At 40.0% G+C, this 22,031-nt stretch overlaps 2 protein-coding genes across 4 annotated transcripts in view; one reads left to right on the forward strand and one right to left on the reverse strand.

Annotated features, from left to right (window-relative positions):
- Nucleotides 1-18,946, forward strand: part of USP42 (ubiquitin specific peptidase 42) — a 19,558-nt gene extending 612 nt beyond the window's left edge. The window contains exons 1-17 of one of the 2 annotated variants that reach the window (XM_039731675.1): nt 40-166; nt 2,989-3,226; nt 3,987-4,187; nt 5,262-5,372; nt 5,531-5,633; nt 5,804-5,871; nt 6,035-6,105; nt 6,637-6,719; nt 8,020-8,131; nt 8,502-8,642; nt 8,850-8,950; nt 9,391-9,529; nt 10,124-10,852; nt 11,196-11,281; nt 11,857-13,353; nt 13,829-14,121; nt 16,385-18,946. In XM_039731675.1, coding sequence (XP_039587609.1) covers nt 2,998-3,226; nt 3,987-4,187; nt 5,262-5,372; nt 5,531-5,633; nt 5,804-5,871; nt 6,035-6,105; nt 6,637-6,719; nt 8,020-8,131; nt 8,502-8,642; nt 8,850-8,950; nt 9,391-9,529; nt 10,124-10,852; nt 11,196-11,281; nt 11,857-13,353; nt 13,829-14,121; nt 16,385-16,425 — 4,005 coding nt within the window. In that variant the 5' untranslated portion in view covers nt 40-166; nt 2,989-2,997 and the 3' untranslated portion in view covers nt 16,426-18,946. Of the gene's footprint in view, nt 1-39; nt 167-2,988; nt 3,227-3,986; nt 4,188-5,261; nt 5,373-5,530; nt 5,634-5,803; nt 5,872-6,034; nt 6,106-6,636; nt 6,720-8,019; nt 8,132-8,501; nt 8,643-8,849; nt 8,951-9,390; nt 9,530-10,123; nt 10,853-11,195; nt 11,282-11,856; nt 13,354-13,828; nt 14,122-16,384 lie in introns of those variants that run through there. The other variant, XM_039731674.1, reaches the window with a different exon arrangement.
- The window catches only part of CYTH3 (cytohesin 3), a 48,885-nt gene continuing 45,396 nt past the window's right edge, over nt 18,543-22,031 (reverse strand). For both annotated transcript variants that reach the window (XM_039731678.1, XM_039731679.1), the window contains one exon: nt 18,543-21,979. In XM_039731678.1, the coding sequence (XP_039587612.1) occupies nt 21,907-21,979 (73 nt within the window). In that variant the 3' untranslated portion in view covers nt 18,543-21,906. The remainder of the gene's footprint in view (nt 21,980-22,031) is intronic.

Consider the following 22,031-nt stretch of genomic DNA (forward strand, 5'->3'; position numbering starts at 1 on the left):
CTCGGCGCGGCGCTGGCGGCTCCCGCGGCCCCTCCGCCCCGTGCCCGGGGGGCTTCGCGCTCGCTTCGCCGCCCCCCCACCCGCGTTGCCATGGGCACGGAGCCGCCGTTGGGCGCCGCCGCCGCGGTCCTGCCCCCGGGCCGGGATGGGACGCGGGCCCGGACAGGTCAGCACGGGGCCGGGCGGCGGAGGCGGCATGGCACGGGCGGGGAGCCGCGGGGCTGAGGGGCCGGGCGGTGTGAGGCTTAGAGGAAGAAGGGCGAGGCGGGAGCTCCTCCAGGGCCGGTTCGCGGCCCCCTCGCCTGCGCGTCGGGGTGGGTTTTGTTTTGTGTGTGTTTGGGCTCTTGCCGCGCTGAGTGCGGACATGTTGCGTGCGGTGCCCGTCCCTGCCCTGCCAGCGGCCTTTCACTGCCGGTGTCGGAACGCTTTCGGGCAGCGGGACCCCTGGGGAGGGCAGAGCGGGGGAAGGCGGGTGGGTGCTGCGGGCTTGGCGCTGGCGGGGCGGGCGGTTCGGTTGGGAGCGGGCTCCGGGGCTCGGGGCCGCCCGGAGCGAGGCGCTCGCGGGCGCTCGCGGCGCCGGGCTCGGTCCCGCCACAAGCAACGGCCCCGGGACACGGAGCTCGGAGCTGCCCCGCGCCGAGCGCTGCCCGCCGCCTGCTCCGCAAGGGTAAAGGCATTCATTACTTTCGCCTCTGCTGGCTTTAATTTTGTAAGGAAAGTAAAACCAGCGCGGGGCGCGTGTTTGTGTTCTGCGCTGCCCCGGGGTGTTTTGCTCCCGGCGGCGTGTGCGGTGCGGTCGGTGCTGTAGCGAGGTGCCTCTGCCGGGGCTCCTGCTGGAGTGGTTTCCTCCTGCTCCTTGTTTCTGCCTCGGTGTTGCCGTGTGCCGCTCTTGTTTTTTAGCACTCGCTGCTGGAAGTGTTTGGTTTGTACTGAGATAAAGGCGCATACTCCCTGGCTGAACGCGGTTCTGTGAACGGGATCCTGTGTGTAACCCTCCTGAGCTGTGATTTATTGTATGCAAAGCGGAGACCAAACATAAATATTTAGATCCGAGTATTAACTGATGCGTGTTGTGATGAGACTGCGAAAAAAAAGAATCTAAACAACGCTGATGCATCACTCCAAATGGGAGGAAAGCAAGTGCTCGTTCTGTTTTGCTCGTCAGTATCACACTGTGAGAAGTCTGTTATGGGAATAGCAGAGGGGAAGAGAGCTCAATACACATGGCAATGTGAATTTGTGTTCAGTAGTGGTACAGGAGCAGAACCTGCATTTACAGTGAGCAGTGGGAAAATATCTGTGTCATGTTTGTGCTACTTCATTGAAGAGACGTTATATCCAAATTAATTGTATTGACAGATTTTGAAAAAGTGGTGGATCTGAGTTATTCTTGGCATTCGTTGATATTTGCAGGTGTCTGGTGTTTGATATCTGGTAATCAGTTGTCAAAACTAAATTAGCAGCACCAATCAGTGCTACTCAGTTGTCAAAAATAAATTCAAAAATATGTGAGGCTTCCCTCATTGGTCAGTATAAGGCCAAACCTTTTTTGTGATAATATTCTTCTGTTTGCTTTCAGTGCAGTCTTGATTCTGGTTTTTGTCCTGCAAATAAGTTCATTATGTTGTTGAAAGCTCTTCCCTTTCCATCAGGAAGAGATGTCACTCAGATCTGTAATTTGGAGTCTGGATCTTACCTGAAAATCACTAAGCCCAAGAACTGTCATCTTAGTCTTTGAAATGGCCATGATGTCCTCATTTTTCAGTAACATAAGTGAATTTCCCTCTTTTTTTGTGTATCATCTCTAAAATGGAAAGTGTATACAGAGTAGACTTTAAATTGACAATTTAGAGGGGGAAAAATCTAATTCAAGGTTCCACACATAATTTGCCATTTGTGGGACTGGAAGTTCTGCAATTTACTGTGCTTTGTTTAATCTACTGGAAGTTTCATCATTAGCAATCAAGTTGTGCCATGAATCTGAAACTGCTTCATGCTTTGTTCTCTCAGTTATTTTAGTGTTACAAAGCAGGTTATACTTTAAACCCTCAGTTAAGTTTATAGTTTCCCTAAACTTGAACAGGCCCTATGTTACGGAGTACGACAGTAGTAAAAATTTACATATAGGAGTTGATAATTGATCATGTAATTATTCAGCAGCTTGCTATGCACACAACATTATATGTATTTAAAGGGGTACCATCTTGAAATATAATCAGCATTTTATAAAGGGCTTAGTATCAGTTATTGCCTTTATTCTTGAAGGCTGAGGATTTGTTTTGCTTTCTTTTGCGGTCATCATTTTCTTTTTATAGTTTACATTCCTCTTTTGTTTTTCCCTGGCGAAACAACTTTACATAAGTAGAATTGAAAAAGATGCTTTTGAATTCAACTTCTTGATTTATAAGTAAGCATTGTAAATGATGGGTGCAAAATACCACAAGGAGTGCTGCCAAAATTGTATCCAAACAAATAGTTCTTGGAAGGGCAAAAGAAACGCAGGTGGAAATAAATTTGTAAGTGTTTTCTAGCTCTTCTTTCCCAAGATTTCTCAGAGCTGTTTCCCATGCTCTGTGTCATCAGGGGTGTGTGGTTCCCAGGAGCAGGAAGATGTTGGCCAGCAATTCCTCCTGGATCTCAGCAGGCCAGCACTTGATTGTGCCACTGCTCACAGCTTCTTTTAAGAAAAAGATCTTCGTAACTATAGTGGTTTAAAATCCCATGAAAGTGTAAGAAATGCCATCAGTCATTGACTCAGCAGAAGTTAAAAATAATATTGATGCAATTTGGATGGAAAAAATCTTCTTAGTGCGTTCAGTTGTGCTTTGGGTGGAGTTTTTTTGTGTGTTTTGGGGTTTTGTTCCCTTGTTTGTAATCATTCTTAGTTGTTTAGTTCTTTGAGTCTAAGGGGCAGGGTCTGTCTTGGTCTTTCCTTTCTGGAATACACTGGACGTTCTTATGCCAAACAGAACTTTTGCCTTGTTACAGATATGAACAATGACCATAGTTAACAAGCCAAAATCTTCAAAGTCTAAAAAATCTTCCTCAAGACGGTCTGACAAATCTATGAAACCCCGTACTAAAAAAATGACGTCTCGCACTGCAAGTTTGGGCCGGGTACCTCCTACAGAAGATCCAAACAAAGTCTCTGTGGACAAAGGTCCTGGGGGGCATATTTATTGTAGATCATCTCAAAAATCAAAGCCTTTTGCCCAAAGAGATCTAGGTAAGTGTCTTCTGTTCTCCCTCCTTTTTGTTAAAAACAAAACCAAAGTAGGAGCAGGTTTTAGTTGTTGCATTGCTATAAAATGGACTATAACAAATCAAGAGTTCAGCCACAGACTTCAATTTTGTGCATCCCCTAAGGCAGCTGCAGGGAGAGGTGTTGCAGAACTTTATCTATTTACAATTGATTTGTAAAGTACTTTTTATTTATGTAAAACCAAATAAGGGGAGCTTTTCATAATGCACGGATGTACCTAGGTCTCTTTTGTTCTGGAGAGAAAAGTACATTTTACCATGTCTATTCATGGCTTCCATTATTCACAAGTCTTTGAATAATAACACTGCCCAGGAAGATATCTGATATCTATGGGGTTACTTTTTGTGCTGCTTACTTGTTTATCTGTCTGATTTTTCTTACTGCATAACCACAAGTGTAAGTTTGTGGTTTAAATTACGATAAGGAAAAAAACAACAATTTAATTAAGAGATTAAAGGATATAGAGATAAAGAAATCAGGTACTAAAATCAGAGTGGTAGTTTGTGTCTTTTATTAGAAGAATTACAACAGATGAATAAACTATTGTCCAAATGAGAGTGTTGACTAGCAAATTCACATGGCAGTGTTAAAGATGTGCATCATGTGTTGTTGTGTTTTGGAGTAGAGCTGGTTCTTCAGCCTGCTCCTGCAGAATCCTACTTTTCAAATACCCTCTTTAAAACAAAACCAGTACAACTCTTTTTGAAGCACAAATTTCTTGCAGTTGTTAATGATGGGATTGCTCCGCCACAAAGAATTCTTTTTCCACCTGAGAAAATCTGTATGGATTGGCAACAAACACAAAGTGTTGGAGTTGGGCTGCAGAACCTCGGCAACACTTGTTTCCTTAATTCTACTCTCCAGTGTTTGACCTACACGCCTCCTCTTGCCAATTACATGCTTTCACTTGAGCACACCAAGTCATGTGAGTATTTTCTAACACTATAAATCTGTTGGACAGCTCCAAAGGTGAAAGAAAAATGGGGTTCTGTGAAGAAAAGACTTAGTTGTCCTATTTTGCCTGTAGAAGCAGTTTTTGAATGAGGTCTTCAAGGTCTTTTCCAGCCTAAATGGTTCTGTGATTTTGCTAACAGGAAGCTCAGAATTATAGGGGGCATATAAAGTGAATTTGTTAATTTAATGTGCCACAGTAAAACTTAAAGAAAAGATCATTTCTTGCTTCATGTGAATAATGAAGTACATTGTAAAGTGAGGCATTTGATGAACATTTGGCATTTGGGTTTCCTGCTGGTAGAAAGGTGATAAAGTTTAGGATGTTGGCGTAAAAGATTCTTAGTCTTCACAGCTGAGATACTGCAGTGCACTAATACTGTGATAAATTACATGTTCAATCTTGACCCATTAAAAACCCAAACATTCTAGAAAGCACTACAAGCTAATATTTTATTAACTGAAATAGAAATTTGGGGGGGACTGTATTGAAATTTAGGCTAATTTTTTCTAAATAATTAAGTTTGTATTTTTTAAAGCCTGGAATTTGTGTTGTTTGAATTTTGTTTTTATACTTGACTTTATTAAGCCTAGGGGGGTTTCTTTTTATATCCATAAATGTGGAGTTATATCCTAAAGCACCTGTATGCTTTCTAGTCTAGTATCTTAATATGTATTCTTAGAAGTTTGATTGTGTTTTATTCCTATATATAAAAATTATTTCAGTTAAGAATCATGGAATCATAGGAAAGAACCTTCAAAATTATTTCATTCCAATCCTCTGCCATGGGCAGGGACACCTTCCAGTGGGAGTGGTCCAGGCCTGGTTTTGAGCAGCCTGATCTGTAATTTAAGGAGTTTTGTTCTGTATACAATTCTCCATAATAAAATGCCCCAGGACTGTTGAGATATTGACACCTTAGGAGAAGAAAATGTGCCACAGAGAGTGGACACTGCACCCACAACTTGGATTATTGTTATTTTGGGGTGGGTTTTCCTTTTGGCAATGTGTGTTTGACTTGAATGGGATTCTTTCTTCTTTCACTAGGTCACGTAGAAGGATTCTGTATGATGTGCACAATGGAAAGTCACATCAACCAGGTCCTGTGTTGCTCTAATAATGCCATCAAACCTACGTCTGTTATCAATGGCCTTAAAAGTAAGTACTTTGATATAGGTTGGTTTTTTTTTTTTTTAATTTTACAGTGAGTTATTGGATGCATGTAAATAATTTTGATACCTTAAAGTAGAGGTATTTTAGAAATGTGTGTTTTCTTTCATTCTCTAAGAAATAAATATAACCTTCTTATTTATTAGGAATAGGAAAACATTTCCACTTTGGCAGTCAAGAGGATGCACATGAATTCTTATGCTTCACTGTTGATGCTTTACAGAAAGCTTGCTTGAATGGAAGCACCAAGTAAGCATAAAATAATTAAATTTAAATATTTCCTAGCCCCTCTTACTACTTTATTTACTATCATGAATTAAAATCTATGTCCTTGGTTTTCATAAAACCAAAAATTGTTTGAGGAATTAACTCTGTGCTTTCAGTCTTCTGAGGTCTAACTCTTAATTTTTAATTTCCAGATTAGACAGATCTTCTCAAGCCACCACACTTATTTATCAAATATTTGGAGGATATCTAAGATCTCGAGGTACTTTTTAAAAAGATTTACTGTCTTTTGAACTGATCTGTGTCTTTTTGTCTGTCTGTAGCAAAGGAGTTTGTAGTTTGACTAAAGTAATGTGTATTAATAATTTAAATTCATGCAGTTAGTCTCATTCAAGTGATGTGAAGCATTTGTATTTTGATTCCAGTAAAGTGCTTGAACTGCAAAGCAGTGTCGGATACATACGAGCCATTTCTCGACGTTACTTTGGATATAAAGGTAGGAATGTTTGTGAGCATGGGCTGAGATGTGTAAGGACTTGTAGAGCTTTGTAAAATAAAGTCATTTTGCTTAGAAATTTATCTTGTTAAAGCAAAAGAGCTTGGTAGTGGATGGTGGTGGATTGGACTTTGTTGTTCTGTGGAAGCCATGGCAATGTTCTCCATGTTTGGATTGGATTTAAGCTGGAAAAATAATAATTATGGCTACACAAACAATGATATAATCATACTTCTCAATTATTCTACTTCAATATACTTCTATTGTTGGACTGATGGGTTTGATTGTTCTCATTATTGATACCACAGATACTGTCTGGCACTGCAAAATTTATTTATTTTGCAGTGGGATCATTTTGAAATGAGGCAAATACTCGGAGAACTCTGTTTCTGTCTCCTCCTTCACAGTGTTTGCTGGTTCACAGTAGGACACATAAGTATAAACTAGCAAGGTTCTTTTTTAGAGTGCTTGTAAGTGCTTGAAATTTTGCAGTTCTTGTGACTTAGTGTTCTACTTTTTCTCCTCATCCAGGCAGTTACATCTGTCACCAGAGCTCTAGAACAATTTGTGAAACCGGAACAGCTGGATGGTGAAAATAGCTATAAGTGTAGCAAGTAAGATTATTGTTAATTACACCTTAATGCAAGATACGTGTTCAATGCAGTGCATGACTTGGAGGATGAGTTATCTCTTTACTTTGTTTAGCAATAAGACAGACATGGCTTGCTGTTTCATTTAGTTTTGTTTACATAACTGATATACTGAAATCATTCAATGATTTCAGTGCTTGGGAAATAATGCACTTGTTTCTGAATGAGTAATTTTTATATTTCCGTTTGAATATTTGGAAATACATTATAGGAATTGTATTGCTTACATTAGACTTTTCTTCCTAATACTGTTTGTGCTGGGCCTTGTCAGCCTTCCTGAGTGTGAAGTTGCACACTCAAATACTCATGACCAGAAGTTAGAAGGTGTGTCTGATCAGTGGTGAGCTGGAGCACAGGGATATGGGGTGAGAGGCAGCACCAGCTTAGTCACAAACACACAAAGCCAGAAGCTCAGTCTTTTTGTGAGTTTGAAAAGAAAGGTTTGGTGTATGTACAGTGTAATTTCCATTGTTGGCAAACTATATTACTTTTCAGTTTCCTTTTTGTTTTTTACCATTATTGTTTCTAATAACGATTACTACTGCCTGAAACCTTCATCTCTAAATACAAGTTTCAGAATTTTATAAACCACTTCTTTTTTTTTTCCTTATTCTGGGTGGCTCTCTTATTTTGTTCATTGGCTTTCTCCATCAGTTTGGAATTCTGCACCTTGTATTTTGATGTCAGTTTTAAAAGAGGTTCTTAAATCCTTTTTGTTTGTTACTCAGCAGTACTTTTCTTGACAATGTGAAGTGACATGTTTCAGTCTTTGTGCTGATGGTTGCATTTCAGAACTTGGTCTGTACCTCCTTTGAGTGTGCAGTGAAACAAACAAAATTAACAATTTTGTTTTGAAGGACTGCTGAGGGTTTCAGTCTTTCCAGGCAACTTCAGTACAAGAAAACTCAATATTGTCCAATACCGTCTGCCTCTTGCAGAATGGCTCTTTCCTTCCAGTGATTTCTTTACATTTTTTACTGCCTTACCTTTTTGACATAAGAAAGATACATGTTCAGGCATTTATTTGGCTATCAAGAGATAATGTCCTAAATCCTTTGTTCTGTTGAGCTGTCTCTAATATCCTTCTACATTCTGTCTATTAACAAAGCTGAAAATGCAGTTTATGGCTTTAAGAAAAGATCTAACATTATACAAGCAAAATATCATTCAAATAGCATAAGCATATGTGAGAGATGAAAACTTGTTTGACTTCTGGGTGAGAAAAGACTATAATGTTAAAAATATGTCTGTGCTTGTTTTAAAGGTGTAAAAAGATGGTTCCAGCATCAAAGAGATACACAATACATCGCTCTTCCAATGTTCTCACAATATCACTGAAAAGATTTGCAAATTTTACAGGTGGAAAGATCAACAAGGTATGTTTGCAGCTGGAATGCTGCTGTTTCTTCTTGGAATGGGCATTTCCCAAAGATGAATACTCATTTTAAAGTTGTTCATATTTCAGGCAGTAACTATAGTGTAGGAGAAGTTGATATAGCAACTTAGCAGCTGTGGCTGTTACTTTTTTTTTTAATACTGGTAGAGTTCTTAATAAGAACATACCTTTCCCTTAAAGAGCTAATTCTGTGGAAAATAGCTCCCTGCAGCTTAAGTTATTAAATGTTGTTTCTGAGAAGAGGCATTTTCAAGCGAATGGAAAAATATGTAGTTCTGGTCTATGTCTTTTTCAGGCTGTTCCATGAAGTATTTCAGGATAACTTTTGAATCTTCTTTGTCTTTGTTTAGGATGTAAAATACCCTGAATATTTGGATCTTCGAGCATATATGTCCCAATCTATTGGAGAGCCCCTCATCTATGCTTTATATGCAGTTCTTGTACATAGTGGCTTCAACTGTAATGCTGGACACTATCTCTGCTTCATCAAGGTAAAGATCAGCTCAGCTTCTAACAGGATACAATTTTTGCTGCCAAAGAAATTAAAATGTAGCTGTTAACCACTGGTTTTAGGGGAAAACATTGCATCATGTGCTTTGTTTGCTTTGTTTTGGTATGCTTTGTTCTGCAGTGCTCTATCTGCGATGTCCTTTGGAACACATGCAATTCATCTGAAGATATTCTGTCTTTGTTTGCAGGCTGGTAATGGACTTTGGTACCGAATGAATGATGCCTCAGTAGAGCTTTCTGATATCAAAACAGTTCTCAATCAGCAAGCTTATGTACTTTTTTATATCAGGTAATAACACCACATGTGCTCAGAACATTTTTACTGTCAAGTTGCTGATACTTTTCTTGTTTCGAAGTCTTTTTATTTTCACTCTAGGAAAGTATTACTATTTGTATATTTCTAAGTGGAAGTTCCCTGTGTCATTTATTACCTTTCATTGCTTGACCTTAAACTTCTACACTTGGGTGCACTGCCTTCTATCTGCTCACTGTAGCTGGCCAGTTTAGCAAAGAGGAGCAGTCATGGCCATAGATGGTGTGAGGCTGAATGATTGCTCTGGAAAGGACAGCCATTGTAGGAAAACCATTATCTAATCTTCAGTTTGTAGTCCTGCCTTAATCTTCAAGACGTGTCTTCAAGTCATATTCACTGTTGCTGAGGTTATGGGGTGGGTTTAACCCTGGAAGGGGCTGAAGGAAGAGCTGTGAGCTGTTGCCTTGTGCCCGCAGGCGCTACGACCTGACGCTGGGGGAGCGCGCCTTCTACCTGCCCGCGCCCTCCTACCCGCGCTCCTTCCTGGGCCAGCGCGGCGCCAGCAGCAAGCAGGCTGCCTTCATGGGACCACGGCTGCCTCCCCACATGATCAAGGTGACTGATAGCACCGAGTTACAGTGGGTTTTTTTGAGTTTTGGTTTCCCTCCCACGCTGCAGGTTTCTTCACAGCCCTCATGCTGGAGGCAGTTGCTCAAATTGGCTGATCCTCAATTGTGCAGCCATGCCACTTCGTTACTTTACCCTTCCAGCTCAGCTTTCTAAAGCTTGGGAGCTGTGCTCTTGAGATAATTTAAGTAGTCCAATAATGCCTAAGTAATTTAAATTTAAAAAGTAAATATCTGCCCGTCCCTATCAGTGTCACTTTAGTTGAGACAATGATAGAATACAAATTGTCTTGTTCCTGAGTACTAGGAGAATTATTCCAGTGTTGTTGGAGAGTCTTAAAAAAACTTAATAGCTTTAGTCAATGTTAAGTTGTTTGGGTGGGTGTCAAACTGATGGTCATTTGATACCAAAGGCAGGATTTACACACACCCATTGGACGTGCATGTATGTTGGGAGGGAGGTGAGATTTCTTCTTGGGTATTGAGGCAATCTATAGAACTATTTAGTTTGAGAATCTAATATTGTAAAATTTCTTGTGCTGTGTGTTTGAACATATCCATCTTACAATCTCTTCAAATCCAGAGTTCAAGTCGTTTAAATGGAAATGGACCCTTAAAAGAGGATCCCAGTACTGTTGGTGTTGCTGTAAAAAGGCCGTCTTCAGCTCCACCAACAGCCTGTGTTCAAAACTGGGCGATTTCCAGGCCTTCAATGGCAGACCCTTCCAAAACGCAGAAGATCACGATCAGTATTCACAACAAGCTGCCCCCACGGCAGGCGGTGCCGCAGGCGGAGTGTCTGAGCAGCGCTGTGGAGGAGGAGGATCTGAAGCCCCTTCCTTCAGCCACAATTACAAACTCTTCTGCAGCAGAGCCTACCTCAAACCTCTCCACAGTGTCAGTTGCTACTAATGTCTCCAAGCAGGAGGTTCCTGATGAGATCTTTGTTGAGCCAGCAGTGAATGGAAACCCTAAGCTCTGTGCTGATAACGTGGTTCCTTACGGTGCAGAGCCTTCAGGAAAATCCGAGGAGTCAAAGGGCTTGTTCAAAAGGCATTGCAACGTCATTTCTTCCAATGGAATTCTGATTGGGAAGGTGGTCCGTACATTGCATAATTCCCATTCATCCTGTCAGAATGCTGAAGAGAGATCCCAGCATGAGCTGCCAAAAATTGATTCCCTAAATGGTGCTATTAGTTTAGATAATGAATATAAAGAAAACGGACTGAAACTTGATGATTCCACTTGCCAAGTCCAACCCATTAAACCTTCTGAGATTTTCTTCTCTAAAGCAAATGGAGTGCTTGAAGCGGTGAGTTACATTTGTTCATCTGCACTTTCTCACCTATGATATATTCAATATTCATGAGCGCTACAATGGAATACCAAGAAAACACAGTACAGATTTCATTCTAACCCTTTGTGCTATTATCCCATTGAATTTGCAGAGCTGAGCTAACATATGACATGTCACCATAAGAGAAGTTCAGGGAGATAATAAGTTTCATAAAATACATTTTTGGGAGGAGGGAGTGATGTGGGAAGAGTGCAGGTATCTCTGTGATCTTGTGTAACATCTAATGTTGTCAGCAGTAGTTTTCTGCTAAATATAGCTTTTTTTTTTCTCTTTGTTAACTTCTGTGTTTTAATTGTAGATGCCTAAAGCTTTGTCACCAGATCCTCAAGGTATCTTAGACTCTCTTACGTACAGCCAGTTGAACAGCTTGTCAGAAGAAAAGAGGTAAAATGACTACACTGATTAAAACAAGATTTCATACAAATTTATTACTATTTTACCCATTTTAAGTAATACTTAAGATATTTACATGAGTACAGAGAATTCCACACTGTGCATCTGGTATTGCACACATCAGCACTGGGCACAAATTATTCTGATACAAAATACAGTCAGATGCCTCCTGTAAAACTTTCACAGGATGTTTTTACATTTTTCTTCCATTGTCTGGAATACTTCTTCTATCCTCTTTCCCTTTTTTGCATCCTAGGATGAGTGAATGCAAATTCCCACAGTCTGCTCTCCCACTTGGGACAGTGGGAAATCTGTGTTTCCCTTTTTTCTGGCTGGGGGAAGAGCAAATACAGTTGTTCTGGCTATTGATGAGATTCAGAGCTGCAAGTGGAAGGAGTTGGATGTGTTTGGGATGGGTTTTTAAGGCAAAGCTGAGAGAAGAAAAACTCAAGTCAATGTCTTTCAGAGTTTTGCATTAGTCACTTTTTTTTTTTTAGGAGATTTTACTCCTAACATCTTTTAGGTGGACGTTTTCAAGTTAAAAATATGTTTCTATTTTTCTGCAGTGTCTCTGGATCTCAGAAATCTTCTGACAGTGATGGAGTTACAGATACTGTAGTGATGGAAGCACTGTTTGCCTATGAAGAATCCAGGAAGGTTCCTTCCAACTTTAGCTGTGAGGTTGAGAAACTTTTTACTCAATCAGATTCTGAAACCATTTTTACCAAAGAAGAAGTTGCTGAAAGTATTATAACAAAAGCTGATAATGCACATCTCAATATCAATGGTCAGCACAAGGTTAGGAAAAAATCCTTGGATAGTGAAGGTGAATTCCTTGGGCAGTGTGAGTCTGAAGACATCAGAGATAAGGACAAACTAAGAAGATCAAAAGAACCTGAACTCATTTCAAAAGAAAATCCTTTGTACATCAAAGGATCTCCTGAGAGCAAAGAGAAATTAGGGCAAATTTCCTCTATAAAGCCTGACATTGAATGTAGTTCTAAAAAACTTGCATCTCTAGATATTACAGATAAATGCCAAGATACAAAGGACATTTCTAATAACTATGTAGAGGTACCACCCGTTAATGACTCTTCTATTACAAAGCTGGATAAAGTATTGGAAAGTCAATTTTCTAGAGCAGATGAGGGACTGAGTAATAAAATATGTGAAGATGATGATAAACATATGAAAAAAAATAAGAAAAAAATCCATGACTCTAAAAGGACTGACAAAGAGCACTACCGGAGGAAGAGAGAAAACTCGGACACGGAGGAGAAGGAGAGGCAAACCAGAAACAAACCAGATGATCATTCCCACAGGAGGAGGAGCTCTCACAGCATGGAAACAAACAGGCAAAGCCGTCACAAGCAGGAGTATTGCAGCGAGAGCAAGTACAGATCCTCCCACAACGAGAGAAACAGTCCCAGTAATGGCAGGAGCTCAGGAAAATATTCTCGTTACAGATCCCGAAGCAGAGAAAGGACAGATCCAGACAGGAATAGGTATTATTATTCCAAAGGAGACAGACCTTGGATTAGAGAAAGATACTATCAAGATGAACCACGGAGATGGGATAAATGCAGGTACTACAATGATTATTATTCCTCCCATGGAACAAGGGATGGTAGGGAGAGGAGGTCCTCTCATTGTGATAAAGACTATGACAAATTGAGCCAAGCTTACAGCAGGTCACACAAGGATTATCACTGCAAAAGCAGATGGGCTCACAGCACACTCTCCCGAGAGGAGGATGTGCATCACTTCAGCAGCCACAGAGCAAACTTCCACCACTGTTCAGTACCTCAGCAGCACTCGGAAAAATATTCCCGCGAAAGGCACGCGCTTCCCCCAGTGTCAGCTCACTCAAACTTTGAGGACTCTTCCCGGGACAGCGAAAAAGAAAAACTAAGAAATGGCAAAAGAAAATACTCCCACCAAGAAGAAAGTGGAAGTGACATAGAAAAGAAATGCAGAAAGACAGATGACCAAAGAATCAAAAAGTATAAGAAGGTCAAGAAGAAAAAGAAGTCCAAAGATAAACATCGAGAGAAGGATTACAAGTAAGCAAGGATTCCAGCATAATCAGCAATTTTTTCCTAATTATTTTCTGGGTATTTCTCATGTCTGCCTTTTTTTCATTGTTTCTAAGTAACTTATCTGTCATAATGTGACGGGATCATGTTATTAGGTTGGCCAAGAGAAGATAGGAAAGATGTTGCTGAATTGTGTTAGAACACTAGAGCTGGACAATGTAGACAGAATAACATCTGCACACCGTTCTTGATTAGGTTACAATTTTAATTTTTTTTTTTAATTCCCCATATGCCTGTTAACAATTTGTGTACAAACCACGACCTCTTGTCCTTCAATCTGAGGGCTTAAGATTGCTGCATCTAAATTAACTTAGATATGCAGAAAGTACCACAAAGTAGCAGACACTCTGCAAGTCGTCACCTGTGGTAAATAAATAACATTTCATATATACATCAAGTGCCACATCTGTTTTTCCATTTTTAACTTGCATGTTTCCTTCAGACTTTATGATTTGGATTGCTCTGTGCTCCACTTTGACAATGACAATCGCAAACATAAGAAAAAGAAGAAAAAGAAGAAGCACGACAGGAAACTGAAAGACTTATTGGAATATTTAGATCCTCGTTTCCAGAAGAAAACATGGGAGAAGAAGGAAGAATCCCATCCTCCAGATGACCATTTATGTGAGCAATACAGAAACCAGGGCAGTAAGCAACCCTACAAGGAAGAGAAGCCTTCTGGTGCAGGTGACAGCAAGAAATACAGCTCCATGGCATCCACTGAGTATGCCAGAGGTGAGCCCTGGGGTGCTGGCAGGACTCCTGGCTGTTCACAACCATCTTTAAATGCTTGGGAGATGAAATCCCTGGGTTTTGTCACAGTATCGTGGTAGGGGGTTGGAAATAGATGATCATTAAGAACCCTTCCAACCCAAACCATTCTATAATTTAAATAAAATACTACATTCAGTTGTTCATAGCATAGAAACAGTGCAGGTTGCTCACTCAGAATAACAGGAGTTGGTGATAATAGTGAAATATTGTTGGTCCAGGTGTAGTTCTGCCTTCTAAGCACAGCTGTCAAACCTCCAGAGGACACTTCACAATTTAACACCTGGAGAGTGTTAAATTCCTGCTATTGTTTTATTCAGTTGTTGGGTTTTTCTGTTAGTATAGGCTTAACAATACACAGAAGTGGGCTGAGGAAACAGCTCTTTCCCAGTTTTTAATATTTGAACAAGTCTGTCTTATGCTTCTTACAAAAAACCCAAATATGAATTTGTGTGCCTGACTAAATTTACACTGAGCTCTCAGCTGTTGCTTGTCATAATCTCAACTTGGGCTGGCAGTAGATAAATTAATTAGTTTAAATTAATTAGCTCTAAAATTATGTAATGAAGATGATTGCACACTGCAACAAATTCAACATCTAAAATCAAACTTGACAACATTTCCCATGAAATTTTTGCTGAACAGAAGTGTTTATTATAGAAATTAAATCTTATTAAATGGCTGTTATCTGACATAAACCAGGTCCAGTTACTCATCTATTTTAATGGAAAACCAAAACAGTCCCCTAACTGCTTTACTCAAAGAGAAGTGAAGTAATCCCTGAGGAAGACAGCTCACAATCCAAAAGCAATTTTAATTGTACAATTGTCTACATTTTATACCTACCCAAAGTTTAATTTGATTAATGATCACTGACAGTTCTGTTAATTTCTAGTCTTGTTGAAACTGTCAATACAGCACACAAAAAATTGGAGAAGTTTAATCTTGAAATTCTGGAAAATTAAAATCTCTTTCATGGGGTTTCCAAACTTGTGCAAATTGCTACAGTCAGTGCACTGAAATCTTGCACTGAAAAGTTTGCTCAAGGCAAAGGGGAAGTGCATTTGTGGAAAACTGATTGTATTTTAAGACACAGATAACCAAAAGTTGTATTCTAAAAATACAGAGTGGAGGGAAAGCTGATTGTTCACCCATTATTCTTTAATAAGAAAAAATTAAGAAATGAATTGAGGTCTTTCAAATCCTAATGTTGTAAAAGGAGACTTTTTTATGATACTCATGTACAAAATAACCCTTATTGCCCTAAAAGGGTCTGTTCTAGCTGAGAAATCAGGAACTAAACAGAATGAAATGCTCGTGCTCAGGCTGGTTTGGCCTTGGTGATGCTGTGGCCAGCAGGTGGCAAACTCGGGTTTGCCGAAGCAGGTTTGGTGAGGAGTTGGATGTTCTGCATCTCCTTGCCCAGGGCAGGGCACAGAGCCTGGGCAGTGCAGGGAAGGAGAAGGAGCTCTTTGTTCATTGCTGAACCACACGAGGGGGACACCAGGGCTGGCCAAAGCAGTTTAAGTCTTGGGAATTTTAATATTTCCTCAAGTCCATGGATGTTAATTAGCTCCATCTTCTGGAATGTCAGTCTTTTTTATTTTTTTTTTAATGAGTCTCAAGTAGGATTCTGTGTTGGATGGAAGCTGCTTTCAAGAGAGGCCACTTTGGCTCTGTTTTTAGAGTATTTAATGTCCCTCAAGGCAGAGACAGGAGAGGAACCACTGAGGAATTGTGAGGTTGTACCTTTTCACCCAACTCCTGTTATTTTGAATAAATTAATAAGGATGACAACACCTAGTGATAAGTTGTTGTTTAAGGAAAGTTTATGCAGGAGAGGGGAAGGAGCAGCTTTGAAGCAGTTCTTTCCTACATTCCCACACGTGCTCTCCAGCAAGTTTCTGAAGGCTCTGCCTTGGTGGCTACAATTTGGTCAGCCTGACCACAAGATTGTTACTGAAGCAGTGATACTTTCTAGGCAGAACTTCGATTACACGTGATTCAGGCAAGGTCCAGCACTTGCTGTTGAAGCAGGTGGCTCTGTCCTGAGGCTCTGTACAGTTCTGCAGCCTTAGCCTGGAACTGGGGTGCACTTGGAACCTGTCCTGAGGGAGCAGATGGAGCTGGGGCAGCTTGGAGCTTTGTCTTTTAGAAATCAAGCCCCTGAGACAGTTTAATGTTAAATGTCACAGCAGGACTGACCTTGTTTCCTTTTGCCTTTCAGATGTGGAGCTGACTGATGAAAGCCTTCAATACTCAGACTGAACCCACCACCAACCCCAAGGACTTCTGACCACCAACCCCAACAACCCTTCACCTTCAAAACCAACAACTTCTCATCATCAAAACCAACGACTTCTTACCTTCAACGACTTCTTACCTTCAAACCTGACATTACCAATAGTGACCATCAAAACTTAAGATTTATTATCAATTACCATCAAGACAAAATCCAGTCATAAGTGGTGCTTAACATTTCTGTACAGAATTTTACCATATAAGAACTTTTTTTTAGTTTTTAACTTGAGACTTTCTTTTTTAAAATATACTTCTAATCCAAAAGGGTGAAAACTTTTTACAACTGCTGAACATTGTAAATTACCACATAAATATCTCACTGAGCTGAGATAATGCCCTGGAATAGACCATCTCAAATGCTGCTTAATTACAGACTCAGGTTGACTTTATGTTATTCATGTAATGTTACTCCAAGTTAAGACATCTGGTGCAAGAGCGACCAGGAATTATAAAAGTTGCAACTGACAGTCTGTATATTTAATTTAAAGACTTATTTAAAACTTCACAAGTTTTGCAAGAGCTTCATTTTTTTTTCTGTGGTCTGACACTAGAAACTAATTTACTTCACATTTGAGTTATATTCAAGATCTGAAGAAAATCTTCTGGTTTTCGACATTGTGAAACAACAAATATGCAGTTCTGAATGTATCTCTCAAGACTATTTGTATATTGTTCCATATGTTTTTATTACATTTTCTTAATATACTGTCATTTGTCTTAAGTCTCAGTTGTCTGTTTTGTCTCTCTAAAGTGTCTAGTTACAGACAAATTCATACTGTGATTTTTATTTTTATTATTAAATGCTATCAAACTGTGATGCACTTATTATTCACTGGTCCTGCATCAGGAGATGAGTGGGGAACCTGTATTAAATACAGTTCATCTGAATAATCTGTCTGGTTTATACAAGCTGTGTTGTTCAGAGATGTCTAAAGTTTGATCTTTGTTTTTTTAAAGATAAAAAGCACTTGCCCCACTGTAAATATATAGCATGTAAAATTTATATAGTATATAAATACAGCAAAGTTAAAATGGATTTTTACTTGAGTTTTACTTGAGTTATTTAACATGCACTGTGTCATGGGAGCTGACAGCTGTCAGAGCGTGTTTGACACTCCAGAAGTCACATCTTCCTCTCAGTGTAGGGGAGAAGATGCTGCTGGTGTGAGCCAGAGAAGATCAGTAACCTGGGACTGCAGCTGCCTAGACAAGGATGCTGGAATGCTGAAGGCTTCTCCTTTGAACTTAAAGCTGCCACAGCCAGGCACCAGGCTGGGAGCTCAGCAGGAGCTTGGTATTGTGTATGAAAAAAAAAAAAAAAAGCCAACAAAAAAACCCAAAAACCAACAGGAAAAAAAAAAGGCAAAAAAGAGCAAGGTTAATGTCTCACTAAATACTTAAAAGTAATCTTTTGGTACATGGAGAACACCATAAAGCCAAAGCACAATGTACCTGCATAATGTTCCTATGGCAACAGTTATGTGACTTACATAAAGTGACATGGCAAAGTAACCAACATTCCTGTCCTGTATCTGGCTTTTTTGTCCTCTGGCTCCGAGGTTTGGTTCTTGTCCTGTCTGAGCAGTAACTCCAGCACAGCTGGCTGGGAGGGTTGTGTTGTTGTGCTCCCCTCAGAGCCCCACAGGCAGCAGCTGCCCCGAGTGGCTCTGGAGCAGGGAGGGCACTGGGTGACACTGCCCCAGAGCTGTGGAGCAGCAGCACCTGTTTCTGATTGCTAATTGAGGAAACTCATTAATCTACTCCAGGAGCAGAGATCCGCTTCCCCCCTCATGTCTGACAAACTCCTGGCAGGGAACTGACAAAATAAAATACCTCAATTGAGGGTGGCTCTCAAGGGAACCCAGCTTTTACTGGAGTCACACATGTGGTAGCACACTTTACTGAAACATTTTGCAGTTGGAAGGGTTTTTTCTCTGAAAAAATTAAACCTGGTAATTTCAATTACTGTGCCTAAGGGTAGGGTAGAGAGGCCTTCTACTGACAAGAGTAGTTGTAAAATTAAACCTTAACCTCTTAAGAGCCAGCTATTGCCTCCCATGTATTCCTGGTAAATGAGGAGACAGTACAGTTTCACACTTTATTTTTGAGAAAATTGACAGATTTAAGCAACAGGTCTTAATGATAAATGAAAACATTAATATTGCAGTGGCTTTACATAAGAACATCACCGTTATAACAATGATTGATACAGAATATTTGTCATGCAAATCACTTGTATACACGAAGTAATACTCATATCAATACATACCTGTACAGTATTTACATTTTATATTTAAACTCTAGCTAGAAACATTTTCCAAGAAAATATAGAAATGAAACTGGTAAGCCACAAGTCTTAATTTGTAGTATCTGGTCTACAACAGACCTAGCTTTTCCAGCAAGCATATCTACATAGATATGTAATAAATCTTAAAAATATGCAGTTTTTTTATATATGAAGCATTATAAATGCTGCTCACTTTATAAAGGTTCAGTTTTGTACCAGTTTAAAATGGTTCAAAATGCTAAGTGATGCAGAGCTTATTTTGTCAGAATGTTGTAAAATTTAAGTCAGTCCAGCTGAGCTTAAGTTTTGTGTACAGTTCCCTCCCAGCTGCACTGGCACCATGGCTCTCACTGCAGGGCAGTGTCAAAGCAAAGAGCTCAAGAATTCCTCACATTTCAGTGCCACAGGAAGGGAGAATGTTGTCCCCAGAGGACTTTTCCTCAGCATGGCCAAACTGTAACAGATCCTGCTTTAGGCCACCAAGCAGCCACTTTCAGTAGCCACCCCTGGACTTGGAGCCCAATAAAAAAGGGAAAGGTTGAGAGATTTTTCTTCACTCTCGTGGATAGTACCTGATATGGCCAAAATTCTCACAAAGCCACTTTGTTTTACTGGCCCCGTGGCCAGTGGAAATTTTGGGCCAGTTTCACTCCCTGTTAATACTGTTACAAAGAACATTTGAAAATCAAATATTAACACACACAAAAACGCTATTCCATTAGCTTTGGTAAATTAAATAGATACATTGAGCACCACAAGTAGCTGTTTAAGATGTTGCTTTTCAATGCTAAGAAATAAAATATTTCCTGCTATAATATCCTCAGTTACATGTTACTCTAAATAATTATTTCTGCCGGATATAAGAACTTCAAACTAAATACAAATGAACTGTCAAGGCCTTTCCTTCATGCTTATAGGCAGACATCCTCACCTGGTTAAATAAATAGATTTCCTCAAAGGTGGTATTTCAGAAAATAAAAATCGATACAAAAGTGCTTCATGGCTTATTAATGCTTTTGTAATCTCACATTTCTCCAGAAATACTGTGTTTGCTGCCTTTCACCTTTATGCTCACTAGTACCACTGATTTGGCTTGTCACTATTTGCATTACAAATCTACTTATCCAAAGCTAAGACTTGATGTAGGCAGTGCTTGAAAACAAAATGTCACTGCAGAACAGAAGACTCAAAACAAGTGCTGGCAGCAGCTCCATCATTGTGCTGCTTCGCAAACTCAGGACACACAACTTAATTAATTTCTATAAAGAGTTTAAATGTGTTCCATTAAGAAAAGATATCCCCACACTGACACTTACTCAAGGATTTTACCTCCTCTGGCTGAGCTTTACTCCTTTGGAAGCACTAAGATTTAAACATTCACCCAAGCAATTCCACACACCCTGGGGAAAATCTAAAATGTAGGAAAGTTTACTTTGTTCTTTTCCTCTCAGCCTCTTCTGCAAACATGCAATAAAGCAAAACACTCACAAGGCCGACACTCCATGCAAAAAAAGGCAAATCAGTAAGACAGAACACTGAAACAGACTCTCCCCTAGAGTTCAAAGGAGATTTCAGACAGATCAACTTGGTAAGTCTGTGGGCTTGCCAGTGCAGCACATCTCCCTACAACAGACCCAAAGGTGCTCCTGTAACCAACAAGCAAAGCTGCTTTAACATTTTGGGTCTCCAACACGTTCACTGGCACAGTAGGCACGGCTCAGGTTCAACAAGTTTGGGAAAAACTGAGTAGTAACAGAAGCAGGAGAGTCAAAACCTCCCACTTTTTGCCCGCATTGTGGAATTAGGGGCTTTACCTTAAGAACAATATGTGTGCTATCAACAGAAAAGCACTGGAGTAAAATCTGCTGCAGCAGCTGTTGTGTTCCTGAAAGACCCAGCAGTAGGACCACAGAAAGATCTTCACAGGTTTCAAAAAGAGACACATGCCTGTGAGGAAGTCTAACTGCACCATGTAATCAATACTTTATTTTTTAGTAAAAATGTCTGTTTTTTTCAATTTCAACTGCTGTAGCACAAATATGAAAATCGCCTTTAAGAATGCAATAAAAATACTGAACTTGTATAAACTTGCATGAACTCTGTATGTCCAAAGTTTGTTATCAAGCAAAGGAATGAATCCTGCTTGCTTAACTCTCTAGGGCTGCATCTTACAGGGACAGTTCACCTTCCTGGCTTTTCCCTTTAAAAACATTGAATGCATGTGGAATTATCTGGGGGTATTTTCACATGCAAGGCCTGAAACACACAAGCCCTGTCATCTCTCTCCTTTAGCAGCAACTTAGTGTTAATCAAACTACAGCATCTCAAACATAAGAAGGATGTTACTATATAAAAAGCAGTTTAAACCAGTCATTAAACCTTAGTGTTTGTTGTGAGTGTATGAGCAGACAGAACAAGCTTTAGCCAGCTGGCAAACACCAGACCAAATCTGGTACTTCATGTCATGGCCACAGTCTCAAACCTCTGCTGCTGGGCCCTGCCTGTATTGCAGTGCACACTGACAAACCCTCTGGCACCACCAGGTACCCACTGAGCTGCCAGTCACTGTGTTTCTGAAGGAAAGCCATTTCCATAAAGGCAGGAGAGGAATCCTGCATGAAAGCTGCACTCAGCTGTTACTGTGAAACTCACACGACTGAAAACTGCCACTGGGATTGTGAGGTTTCTGCTTACAGGAAAATACAGTGCCAGATCATGCTGTGCTCCACTGTTGGTGCTGCACTTAGGTGAGAACTCAAAGTCTTATAACAACTCCTTCTTTTATGGGAAATGTGCTCAGGTAACAGGTAGAGGAATTTTAGTGTTAGCCCTGAACTCCTTCCCTCCCAACCCAAGTAAACTGGAGTTGTCACTAATGTAAGTGAAAACAAGGCTTCCATGTGTTCGGATGAATTAAGTTCCAATATAATAATTCTCTGGGATTTGAAGCTTACTTCAAATTATATACCAGTAACTATTTACCCTGAAAAGTTCTGCCAAGTTTTTATGCCATAGTAAAATGTGTATATATATATGTGTGTGTGTGTATATATATATATAAAATTTACAGTTGTCTTCATTTAGTTTGTCCAATATCTTCTATCAGTCCACAGTATGCTCAGTTATAGGTTGATGCAGGTCTACAAGTTGCTGTTCATGTTCTATTTCTTATTTGCAATTCTTCTTTTCCTTGTGGCCAGCATATCATAAAAGGGATCCCTGCTGATACTTGCTCTGGAAGAGAAAAAAGGAATCATCAGTTTGGTTAACAAATACTTGTTAACTA

Source organism: Passer montanus, unplaced genomic scaffold, assembly GCF_014805655.1.
Source record: "Passer montanus isolate IOZ18808 unplaced genomic scaffold, ASM1480565v1 scaffold8, whole genome shotgun sequence".
NCBI classification, from domain to species: domain Eukaryota; kingdom Metazoa; phylum Chordata; class Aves; order Passeriformes; family Passeridae; genus Passer; species Passer montanus.